Source organism: Anomalospiza imberbis, chromosome 4 (genome assembly GCF_031753505.1).
Source record: "Anomalospiza imberbis isolate Cuckoo-Finch-1a 21T00152 chromosome 4, ASM3175350v1, whole genome shotgun sequence".
Taxonomy (NCBI): domain Eukaryota; kingdom Metazoa; phylum Chordata; class Aves; order Passeriformes; family Viduidae; genus Anomalospiza; species Anomalospiza imberbis.
In genome coordinates this window covers 49,582,328-49,595,076 of record NC_089684.1, presented here as the reverse complement: position 1 = coordinate 49,595,076, position 12,749 = coordinate 49,582,328, and the positions used below count along the sequence as shown (strand labels likewise).

General features: G+C 44.6%; 1 protein-coding gene across 2 annotated transcripts in view; it reads right to left on the bottom strand.

Moving 5' to 3' along the window:
• The window catches only part of UVSSA (UV stimulated scaffold protein A), a 47,408-nt gene extending 39,907 nt beyond the window's left edge, over nucleotides 1–7,501 (bottom strand). Inside the window, exons 1-6 of one of the 2 annotated variants that reach the window (XM_068188459.1) lie at nucleotides 7,254–7,501; nucleotides 6,689–7,019; nucleotides 3,287–3,407; nucleotides 1,904–2,146; nucleotides 1,715–1,873; nucleotides 508–617 (exon numbers count right to left, since the gene is read on the bottom strand). In XM_068188459.1, the coding sequence (XP_068044560.1) occupies nucleotides 508–617; nucleotides 1,715–1,873; nucleotides 1,904–2,146; nucleotides 3,287–3,407; nucleotides 6,689–7,019; nucleotides 7,254–7,351 (1,062 nt within the window). In that variant the 5' untranslated portion in view covers nucleotides 7,352–7,501. Of the gene's footprint in view, nucleotides 1–507; nucleotides 618–1,714; nucleotides 2,147–3,286; nucleotides 3,408–6,688; nucleotides 7,020–7,253 lie in introns of both variants that reach the window. The other variant, XM_068188458.1, reaches the window with a different exon arrangement.
• Between the last annotated feature and the right edge of the window lie 5,248 nt (nucleotides 7,502–12,749).

Here is a 12,749-nt window from a genome sequence, read left to right as displayed (position 1 = left end):
CACAAATCTCTTTGTTGTATAAGTGACAATTAGTGAAACCAATTAATTTTCCATCTAGACTATAAAAACTAATAGTAACTAGTGAAGCCAAAGAATGAACAGCTATAACAAAGATCTTTTGAGAGTGCCCTCCAGCAGGCCAAATTCCACTCAGGAGGCTCCATGATATACTGCTAACCTGATAGAGAGATGTCTAACAAAAATAAGGTGTGTTTTACTTTGAGACTCTACAAAGAAGCTAAGTCTTACCTATCTTAAAAAAACAAACAAACAAACAATTGCCTATAGGTACCACACCCAAGGCTGAGAGCAATCCAACAAGCTACATAGATCCTGCAGTGTCCTTTAGTCCACCCTTAATGAAATGGAAATCTTCTCTAATTGTTCCTGTTTCTTCAACCTTCATTTCCTTTTGGCTCACTCTCCCTCAAGCCTTACTGTATCCCAGTCCTTGTTTTGCTGTCTTTTTATTAAAAAATGAAGAAAAAATAATTTTCTTTATCCCACCTGAATCCAGGACTGCACAGAAGGCCAGAACTTATTTCTGAGAAGTTTGTGAGCATCCATAACACTGTTTATGATGGCAGTATTATCTTCATTCTCTTGCACTTTTATATCTGCTCAAAACAGGGGAAAAGAGTTAGTGCATGACATTTATGGTATCTTCACTACAGGAGCTAAAGAAGGCAAATGACTCTTTCTAAGACATTTGATCACTTCAGGGAGAGTTACAAACATCAGAATGCTTCTCTGCTCAGTATTAATTAGTCTATTACTATCCACATACTCAAAACATCTGAGGAAAATATGAAAAGTGTTCAGTCCAGCATGCCAGAAAAGGTTGTTAAGCCATCATTACTAAGGAATCACCAAATAAACCACAGACAAGTTCAGTCTTACTATTTTCATTACATCTTGTCCCAAGTTCCAATGAACAGGACCTTATTGTACCAAGTTCTTCATATTCAATACAAAATAATCCCTACCCTGGTAGTAACAGGGACTTGGCTGCCAAAGAAGCCAATTATGCCAGAATCCAAGTAAAAGTTATACTTTTCACCCACTGTTGTCAGCAAACAGAGAAGAAGATATCACCCTTACTGTCTGTACATGGAATTCCCTAAGGACAGGAATTTTAAGACTTCCAAAACACAAACCATCCTGATTTTTCTACAGGTAACTCACATTAGCAAAGTTATACAAAAAAAGGTGTAACCACTTGCTAGCAAAACTACTTACTTTCTTGCAAGGAAAAAGTTTCAGAAACACCCAATTGTAAGATTTTTAAACTAGCAGCTTATTCCCCAGCTACAGAGAGAAAGGGATGAACAGCAAAGATAAAGAAAATTGTATTTGATAAAGAGATTGTTTTTAAACACAAAAGACTCATTATAGATACTATGAAGTGCTATAATGGGCTTGTAACAACTATTACAAAAGTTCAGTCTTAGAAGGTAATTAATGAAATCTAATCACACACAAGGACACCCGAAAGTAAGAACAGTTACCAGAGGAACCAGAAACAGAAAAATAAAATATAAATTAAGAAAAAAAAATTAAAAAAAAAAACCAAACCCAAATTGATGTCCAGGAAACCCAAAGCAAAATGGTATCCAGTAACCCCAGCATTTAAGTAACAGAAACAAAACCACAAGCACAAAACACTTCAGAGAAAGGCTGCCTCCAGCTACACGTCAGAAGTTGTTTCAGGTACCTGTGGAGATTTCAAGGTCAAGAGTATATTTATGTGAAATAAGCCCATGGTTCCTAACAAACGTCTGGTAATCATCATCATCATCATCAAGAGCAGGGCCACTGAATGGAATGTCCGAGCGTGTGCCTCCATCCAGCTCTTCTTGCTCAGGCTTCTCATCTACCTCTTTGCTTCCATCAGCTGTAACACGCTGAGAAACAGGAAGAATGTCCTTGCTGCAGCATGGCTGCTCATCATCCATGCACCCCCAAGAGGATGGGTAAACTTGCCCCTGGGAGGACAAGGGGGATGCAGGTCTGGCCTCATTAGCAGATGTTTGTTTGCTGAGCTCCAGGTCAATCTCGTTCACCCCAAAATTGAAAGGATCTGGCATCAGAAGCTGGAAACAGTTCTCCATCTCTGTCAGTGTATCAGCAATCTCTTGGGACATTTCTATCAAGACACAATTGTTTTATCAAGTTGTTAGATATTGTAAATGTTAATGTCTCCAGAACAGACACAGAGGTACAAAGCAAATATGACTGCCAAAGTGGGAATCCATGTCGCCAGTGACAACTGAGCCATACAGAGCTTCTGCTTCTGCAGAAAGTGTCCTTATAAAAGTGACAATTCCTAAGCAAGAAATCTAGAATTTCCTGAGCCAGGCATGTAGAATCAGGGCTCCTCCTTTCCTTATCCTCTCTAAAATTTCACTATGTATGTAGAACTTGAAGGAGAACAAGGCTCAGTGAGATATTCTTAGTGATGTTGGTGGGTATTCATTTTACAGCCATGAATTTTATAGCTGAGTGTAGGAATGGCCATGAATGTATGTTATTGCTCAAAGAGATGCTACTGATACAAATTACTTTAAGAAAGTTAAATCTCTTTAAAATTCCACTCTAGTGCATGAAAACATTTCCAGCATGCAGAATAAATGCAGACACAGTTGCATGCATTACGTACACCAAAGTAATTTAATTAAACAACCCTTTATAACTCCAGCATAATATACATACAATCTCTGTTCTTTGGGATGACAGAAATCTGTCTGCTATGCACATATTGCTCAGAGACTCATGCCCCAGTTACATTTTCCAGCTGCACTGTGACACTTCTCACAGTTATCCTACACTGCAGCCAGGATTCCTGTGCAGAGCATTGCCTGTTTTTCTGGAACACAACGACCATATATATAATGTAAGTAATGCAATAGGCCAACAAGGCGTTGGGAAGTCTGTGCCTAACAAATTAAGGCACTAGCTCCAAAAAGTCTCATGATTTGTTTACTTGGGGTGATGTACTCATACTTTACTGAATTAGAGACCAGATCTTTATTTGACAACATTTTATTTCTTTTTCATCTCTTCCAACTAAACTCACATAACAGTCACTTCTTTCCCCTGATATTCTTTAGGTGAGAGAAAGGGAGGGTTGAGCTCCAACAAATGCAGTATTCCTGCCTTCTGCTGTCAGCTATTAACTGGATAGCTATTCTCAGAAATTATTTTATGTAACCTTAAAAAAAAGGTTGCTTTAAAAACAAACAAAAAACCAAACCAAAAATGCACTAAAAGAACCAAAGCAACCAACCTTCCATTTCTTTTTCAGTTCTTTTGACTTTTTCTTTGTAAATGTTCTCCAGTCGTTTTTGCTTCTCCTCTTCCCTCCTCCTTTCAGCCACAGTTCTGGCATGCACATCTTGAAAATCCACCTAAGGAGGAAATTAAGAAAAAAGTGTAACATTCCTCGTAATAATATATAGAAAATCCATTTCCTAAGATCCTTATCTGTGGTGAAAAATCCTGTAACATCAGCCAGAAGCTCAGCAGCATTTCCTTTTATCTCTTCTCCTCCTTGAATCAATAACTGCAGCAATTGTGAATGGAGTTTTGACTCTTACTAATAAAGGACTGTTGAGAATCAATGGCTTTCAAAAGAAAATCATAAGGTAGAAAAACAAACCCCTTAAACCCCTTAGATTTTCACATCCAAAATGCAGGAACAAACGGGGCTTTGGGAGATTTCTGTCACAGCACTGGAGACAAGGAGTTACAGAGAATGAGCAGGAAGAGACTATGCAGGGTAGATATTAAAATTACATGAAAACATCATACCATGTACACCAGGAAATTTAGAAAAATTTGTAGGAACTATAACAACTTGTGTATATATACATAACTTACAAAAGAACTTTGTAAGAAAGGGAAATAAAAGAGAAGACCTTCAAATTTATTAAGAAAGACCTAATTTGTGATTTTACAATTATGTTATTAAAATCTGATATTGAGGGAAAAACATTCAGTCTCACTTCCTTATAGCTGAATTATAAACATTAATTTGAACAACACAAAATGCTCTTTCTTAAATATTAGCAATACTTTGGGGATTTTTTTTTTGGTTTGATCTTAGAAGGGATTGAAAACAAAAAAAAAATCACTCCTGTTTTAAAGAGGGTGGCTTGATTGCATTAATGCAGAAGGAAACCCTTTTGCATTAAAACACAGAATTTCCTACCACATAACATGAACTGCCAGACAGACAATGCTGAGTAAGCCTGCACTTTGCTCATTCTGCAGCCCACAGACTCTCTTGCAGTGTCTCCATCACAAGCACTCACTGAAGGTTTGTCATTCTTGCCACTGCTGGATGATCAAGCATGTCAACATCCACTAGTGGAGTCACACAAATGTTTTAATTTAACAGCTGTCAGAGAAATTGGCATGGAGGATCTCCATCAGTTTAGGAAATAGGCACACTTACCAAGCTGGTTTTTCAGTAGGGAATGGGTGGGCAGAAGGGTGGTTAGGGAAAAGATCTGGTTTCACAATCTACTGCATCATGTGGATCACCAGAGTGAGCTTTCTCGGTTTTCAGGACCTGATTTTCCTACAGGTTTGCATAGCTCCCCACACAGAACTGGGAGAAACAGATCCACCCAAAGAGCAACACTGCCCACAAAAGCAGAACAAAGATACAGAACCCAGGAACTGCAGCCACCATTTGCTGGCAGACTGGTCTGCACAGAAAACCAGACACAGCTTCCTAAAGCACAACTTCTGCCTCCTGCCAGAGTCATCTGCCCATTCTTTCCCATTCTCTGTACCAAAAGGGCCAGGAAGCTTTTTACTGCTGGTCTGCAATTATGGATGTCTGAGCAGCAAAAAACTGCTCAACTGAAAGGATGCCAAGCAGCAGGCTGAGAGAATTACTGCAACTTTTGTGAAAATACTGAATTACAGCAGTACTATACTCTGAGTGGATCTGTTTGAAGTTCTGTGCTGTAATTCCATCCATGCATTCCTCAGATTCAAAGACACTACAATATGAGTCACGTGCCCAAATATGCAAACATTTGGAAATAGGTGAAATATCTTTCCTCTTTCTTCTTCTTTTAAACTTTGAGATGGGAGTTTGAAAGCAATTACTTTCATGTATAATGAAGCATTATTTGTTCTTGAAGTCAAACATTTATAGAGGCACCTACTTGGTACCTCCTGCTACTGACCTACTAACATTAAAAGAGTAGGGAGCTCTCTAGCTTTACATCCTAAAAGAGCAGGAGCTATCATATTCTGACTGGTTATAAAGGGATTTTGGTGATCATTAAGAAAAACCCAACTATGGACCACACACAGAGCTAAAACTCCACCCAAGTTGCCCCATACCACTGTGTCAAACCAGTAAAACTCAACAATGATGTATTTTACTACAAAAAAAGTAGCAAATGCCTCCTCAAAACTTTTGGTTGCTTCTCACACTTCAAGCATTAAGCTGGCAAAAGACCAGTTGGCTCATATCAAGTCTTTGAGTACAAGAGTTACCAAACTACCTGAGATTGCTTCTATTGATGTTAATGCTTGTAAAGGAGCTCAAATCCAGCTGCTCCAGAAAATAGCACACCTTGTATCAAAACCTGGACAGGGATCCCCCACTTGTTACTGGGGAGCAGGCACTGACCACAGGAGCACAGACACACCTGCCAAACTTCAGCAGAGCTGTTGTACACTTGTGTTCAACTGGGTGAAACTGTATTATGTGTTAAAGCCCCCTTGTCTCAGTCTTGCACTTCTCCTCGTCACTGTAATTTAGTTTTCTTCCTTTCTTAAACAAGAGAAGAAAGGATAATTCAATTCCAATCAACTTTTGTGAGCAGATGCCAAAGTCTGTATAAAAAACCAGCACACCACAGTTCAGCAGGGAACAGCACTAGCTTACTACAGAACCAGAACAACAGAAGTACTTCACGTATCACAAAAGCTTTTCATCTGCAGTTAGGAATCTGAATCTGACTTTCTGAAGAGAAAGAAAATCAGTATGTTTACTGAAAGCATGTTATTATCGTTGTAGGTAGTATGAATGCCAGAATAGTGCTCCAAATTTTACTGCTGCACCTCAGAAGACAGACTAAAGCAGCAGAATATTCCAAACACAGTAACTTGAAGTGACATCTAAAAGCGAGGGTTTACATGAAATTTCTCTTTCATAAAACCTCTTTTCTGGCACAGTAACACTGCAGCTGAGGGTGGCAGGCACGTACACTTGCAAAGTTGTAGAGCAAAGGGGACCTAGAACTGGGCAGCTCAGTACAGAAATCAAGCTAGTTTAAACTGGCATAGAAAGATGTAATTGGTGTTTATCCTCGGTTTAATGCATTACCATTATTGCCCTTCCCAAAAGAGCTACACCTTGGGGCTCCAGTCAGGAATCAGTGGGTGAAAGCCAGCTGGTGAGCAGTACTTGCACCCTAATAAAGGCAGAGCCCAGCCATCAGTACAAGGCCAGAGTTTTAAAAACCTGCAGTACAGCAGGATGCACAGAAAGCCTGCGGTTTGTTTTCCAAAAGCCATGCTCAAGAGGCCTCCAACAGGCAATGTTGTTTCCTACAGCTTTCTTTTTTTTTTTTATTTTTAACATTTATTGGCTTCCTTACTTTGAACACCACCTGGTGATCATCACCTAATACCACAGAGTGGAGTCAAAAACGCAGAGTACCTTCTTGTTCTGCTTTAGGAAGTGGTATCCCAGGGAAAGCTTCTTGTAGGCCTCCCCGTATTTCTCATGCCAGTCTTGCACTGCCTTGATGGCCGCTTTCCTCAGCTTCTGCGCCACCTCCTTGGGCGGGGGAAGCGGCTGCTCGTGGTCTATCCCCACCGTGAGCTCCAGGAACTCCTGGAAGTTGGAGATGAGCAGCGTCCTGAACTGGTGGGACCTGGCGAACAGCTCCTGCACCACCTGGAAGGCGGAGAAGCGCATCTCGGCGTGCTCCTCTTGGAGCCGCGTCAGCAGCAGGTGGTACGCGTGGCTGATGTGCTCCTCCGACGACCTGAGCACGGAGAGAACGAAGAAAAAGGAGGGGAGATATTTAAAAACACGCTCAGCACGTACAAACGTAAGCCTGGGGACGTAATTTATTTTACATTTTAAGCGAACAGCTTCTGTGCCGGCAGCACCCGGTGCCCACAGCAGGCCCCAGAACAGCGCTCGGGGCGGTTCTGCCCGGGACTGCCGACCTGGGGACAACAGCGGGGCCCGGCTCTGTCCCTCCCTCCGGCCGTACTTGCAGATCTTCTTCAGCTCCTTCATCCTGCCGGGCTCCAGCCGCGGCTCCCCCGAGGTGGTGAGCTCCTCCACCAGCTCAGCCAGGCGCTGGTCCATCTCCGCCGGCACCGAGGCACCGGAGCTGCCGGGACAGCCGCCCCGAAGGTCCCTGAAGCCGGGGGAGCCCCGGCCGGGAAGCGCTAGCACCGACGGCCCCGGCCGCGGCTGGGCGGCGCCATCTTCCGGCCCTCAGCGGAGCCCCGCCCCCCGGGAACCCCGCCCCTCACACGGCCCCGCCCCTTTGCGCAGGCCCCGCCCCCAGGGAACCCCGCCCCTCACACGGCCCCGCCTCTTTGCGCAGGCCCCGCCCCCAGGGAACCCCGCCCCTCACACGGCCCCGCCTCTTTGCGCAGGCCCCGCCCCCAGGAGCGCACGGCTACGTGGAACCACGCCCACGTGGAGCCACGCCCATCGTGGCCCCTCGCGTGAGCCCCGCCCCTTTGGGGTGCTGCTCCCCCTCCCCCCGGCACCTACCACCTCCCCCGCCCACGTGACGTGCCGCCACCCGGAAGCGCGGCCGGGGCAGGGCGGGGAAGCCTTAAAGGCGCCGCGCCCCGGTTGTGCGTGAGGGGCTGTTGTGCTTAACCCGGGCCGCGCCCCGGTTGTGCGTGAGGGGCTGTTGTGCTTAACCCGGCCCGCAGCCGGCACGCAGCGCCCCTGCTTGTCATAGAGTCAGTGTCACCTCCGGGATCGCCGACAGCAGCCGGACACCACGGCCCCAGTCTCTCCTTAAACACCTGCAGGGACGGTGGCTCCAAGGTGCAATCGCCCTTTCTGTGAAGAAATTCCTCCTGCTGTCCAACCTCCGCCTCCTCTGGCGCGCCTTAAAAGTGTCCTGTCGTCCTGTCGCTGTTTGCGGGGCAGCAGAGCCCGCTCGCCGCCTGGCCTGCAGCTCTCGGCAGGCAGTTGCCGAGATGCAGAAGGCTCCCCTGAGCCTCCTTTGAGCCCCCCGGCCGCTCCTCACGGCTCCTGTGCTCCAGGCCCTTCCCCAGCTCCGTCCCTATCTCTGGACGGGCTCCAGCGCCTCAGGGCCCTCCTTGTCATGAGGGCCCGTCCCGCCAGCAGTGTCCTTGCGTGCCACCCCCGCCGCTCTGGCTCCGTTGAGACAGGCTCCTCAGGACAGCGTGAGGCGGCCTGGGCTCCGTGCTGGCACAACCTGCGGCTCCGGGCGCTCTGCAGACCCCCGGCTCTGAAAGTGCTGCTTAACCACTGGGCATAAACAAGACCTCGCAGGTGCCCGCTTTGAGCAGCCTAAAGAAGGAAGACATCTAAAATATCTGTTCCCGTTTGAGGATGCAGGTAATTGACAGGTTAATGCACAGTTCAGGCACGTGTTGGAAGGGATGTATGTGGATTGGTGTTGCAGCTGTGTCTGCTGGCTCCTGTGGTCGGGAAAGATGGCACTGAACAATTTTCACTAGAAATGGACTCGTGTCTTCACATTTACTGCAGTAAATGAATACATACATTTTGGAGTGGCTCTGCTATTTCTGACTCAGTGCATGAAACCAATGACATCCTACTTTTTAATAATGTTTATCCTTTCCCCATTGCCTTCCATCAAGCACAGTGAATTTCCATGTGAAAGTCACACAGAGTAGCACAGCTCATCTGTAAAGTTTAGATCAGTTTACTCTTTCACTGTTTATATCTATTTCTTTTCTCCATTTGATTGAAAGTGCCAGAACAACTGCTTTCTGTTAGGGTATGACTTGCAAAAGGAGCATTGCTGTGCTATCTGGAAACGGAATTTCAAAATGAGCCTCAAGCAACAGACTTAGCATCTACAAAGGCAGTGATTTCATACTTTTGCATAATGTTTAAAGAAATCCTTGCAAGGAGCCATATGGTTTTGTAAAGAATCAGTTGATGAATGAATGAATGAGCGCTGAGTTGTGTAACTCATTCATGATAGTCCCTTAGGCAAATCCCCATGAGAGCCAGGCTATTTATTTATTTATTTGTCAAAATCAAAGACAATTACATAAAATTGTGTTGGCTTAAGTTGCTGAGTCTCCTTTTCCCTTCTACTTTTTAATGAACATGGCAAATATCCACCATTCAATCACTTCCATATTCTCTTCATCTGGACCAGCCTGATAAAAGGCTGAAGAGAGCCTGAACACTAAAAAATGCATTCAGATGCAAAAGTCACAAACTTCTGCACCTGCATTGATTTTCCCCAGCTGGTCTGGGCTGTTCCACAGAGGGGAACACAGAACACTGTGGAGTGCAGAGGCAGGGCTGAACACCAGCTGATATCCCTTCAGAGCCTCAGAGTTCAATGATTTTTTTTTTTGTTTTTTTGTTTACACCTGGTTTCAGCAAAGCCTGGGTCTGTAGCTTTGTGTTATGGGGGTTGTTGATTCAAGGAGTTGCATGTCTTACATCTGTACTGAGACATCAGCAAGAGCAACGTGGTGACACTTTGTGAGTGCTCCGAAGTGAGTGACACCTTGCAGGAGCACAGACTCTTCCAGAAACACTGTCCTGTCCACCACCTCTCCGGAACACCCAACGCTGTCCTCGTGGCAGGAGGCATGTGCAATGGGAGTGTTCTCCTTCAGGAAGGTATCTCCAGACAGGACCAGTTGGTCCATCCAGAGGTCATCCTCACTTGGTCCAGTACCTTTGGCCAAACACACAGGCAAAGAAAAACTCCACAATTTTGTCCACTGACAATGATTTGGGTCTGGGTGTTCTAACATTAAAGAAGAACCATTTGTTCCATCACGAAATTAAAAGGTAAAACTAGTGGCTCTAGGAAGGATTATTTCAGACTTTGTGAAATGCTAAATTATCTGCTTTAGTTTTTTTTTTTTTTATAAAAGAAGCATCTCAGTAGGAGACAGTTCCACCATTTTACTAGATGATTCTTTGCCAAGGGTTGTTTTCCAGCTTTGCAATAAAGGAGAATGTCAGTCAAAAAGAAACCCCCCCCATAACTTTTCAGATAGCTGTATTCAGCTTAATGACATGAAATTAAAAAGGAGGATTTCTTCCCCTGCCAAAATGGAACTTGGGCAAAGAAAGGCTTCCCTACAAATAGTTTGGAGCTAAAATAACTTTCATTTCAGGTCTGAAGATACAGAAACATGATAAACACCTACATTGAATTGTCACAGAGTTTGTGCCAATTGGGTTGTAAAGAAAATTACCTGTGTGAGCTGAATAGATGCTGAACCAGCAGTTTGAATTGAGCAGAAGGGTGACAGATATTTCAGAGCGCTGAGCTACCTTGTCAGGGGTAAGGAGTATATTTAAACAGATGTTCTCAAAGGGGAAAGAGCCTATTCATTAAACCATCAATAATGTAAGGCCAAAGGTGCTTGGTGACCTCCTCTAATTATGTGAAATAGTGACTGTTACCATACTTCAGCCTGCTGTAACATTTTATAATTCTGTCATAGAAGGAGATGAATGAACCTGCTCTGTGTGGTCTAGATCACTAATGAAATATCCATTTGTGAGTTGGATGGAGGAGCAATAGGAGAACCACCACAAATCAAGGAGCACCTTCCTACACATAGCTTGTATTCATGTCTAGAATAATTTTTAAAAATGATCCTTCAGCAATTCCTGAAACTGCACACCAATGTGGACACACTTGATTAGTATCAATGAAGGTAAAGTTTTTTTTTTCTTCACTGGAATATCTGTGCAGACTCAAAATGGAGCTTAATGAGCATTTTTCTGTGTTAGACAATATATAGCCACACCAGGAGTTAATATTTGTACATGAATGCACCCAAAAAAAGACCAAGGCACACTGCACTGCACAGGGATGTCTTTGGGGGTCAGGGGGATACCAGCCTTTAAGGTAGGACTCAGATGGTGCTGAAAAGGAGCAGCTTGAAGATTGTTAACATGTAGAAAAGGAGACTGCGGAGGCAAAGAAGACCCCCAAGGCTACCAAAAGAGGAAATCCAGCCCAAATTCTGCATGAAGACCCTCTGATGCTAAATCACACAGAGACAGAAATGACATTTTCCAGCGTGTGTAAATACTGCTTTCAGACATTTGCTGTTAGCAGAAATTCCTTAAGCAGCCTGCAGAGACTGGTGTCACATTGACTCACTGATGGTGCTGTTGAGAAGCTCCTTCTGCCTGATGGATGCCTGAGCTGTCCCATCCTTGGAGAGCCTTAGGCTGTAGCAGAGCTGCAGTCACTCAAGCTGGTTTCTCCAAATGAGAGACTGCATGGAGCTGTGGCTCAGATAGCCAAATGAATTCCTTTTCTCTTCTTTTCCCAAGGATGAGGAAAGGAAAGAACTGCTCTGAAGCTGCTGAAAGCTGCAGAGCTGCCTCCATTTCAAGGGGAGTGAAGTCCATTCCTGAAGAGGAGCTGCTGCCGTTTCAGACAGGGATGGGTGCTGGGTCTGTGTGTGTCTCACACACCACTGCACAGGCACTGTCTGCTCTGGGCTTTGCCCTTGCAGCTTCCTCTGTCTGCTCCTGCACCAGGCAGCTTGGACCCCCAGTGCCACTGCAGTCACTGGCTCACAGCAGTGAGTCCTCAGCCATCCATCTAAATCCACTGGCCCCTCAGCACCAGGACAGTGCCCAGAGGAGCCTGCTCTCAGCCTTCAGCCCTGTTCAGCATTTCCATCATCTTTTATTTGCAGCGAGCAAGAAAGCCTCATGGATCAAAAGGAGCTTTTCCACGGAATTTCTTTTGCCGTTGTGATAAAAGAATGCCTTGTCTCCATGAAGAGATTATACAGGTCAGCTTTTGCAGGCAGGAGGAAAGTCCCCGGCTCGAGGAGATTATGAGGTAGCTGGGACAAAAATAGAGTGCAGAGATCACAGTTTGAGAGGGAAATAAATGTTGAAGTATAACTAAAAGGAAGAAGAAAGTCTCTTGAAAAGCAGGAGGTAGCAAGTCTTGTGAAGTGTCTGTAGCTGTTTATTTATGCTTTTAAGGAGGTGTGTTGCACCTCTGTAGCTCAATACCTAAGCTGAAGCAGAATAGGAAAATATTTATTCATATTTCATGTATTTGGACCCCTTTGCATGCTCTCAGTTTCTGCAGCAAGTGTGTCACGACCGTTCCACTGACCAACATTCCTTTATATTTTGCACTGCTAGGATTCCTAAATATTTCACATTTTTTTTTGGCAATTAAACCTCAGTACAGCTTGGAATGACACTTGCAGGTACAGCCAGCACATCCCGTGAGCAGCAGCACCTCCTGCAGGGTGACCTCAGCGGTGTTGCTCATGCAACTACCTCTATTCTGTGTTTCAGCTCTTCTCACCTGAGTGCTGAAAAGCCTCTTAACTGAATGAGTCCTGCTTTTCCTCTTTGCACAAGTCATAGTGGTAAAATTGTACCAAATACTGAAAAAGCAGTATTTGTGGTGAACACTGCTCGGTAAACTGTACAAAAAAATTTCTTTATACCCTTGACATCCAGTTCTGCTCCAGGTGATGGAACCTGGATTCTAGACAGGTAT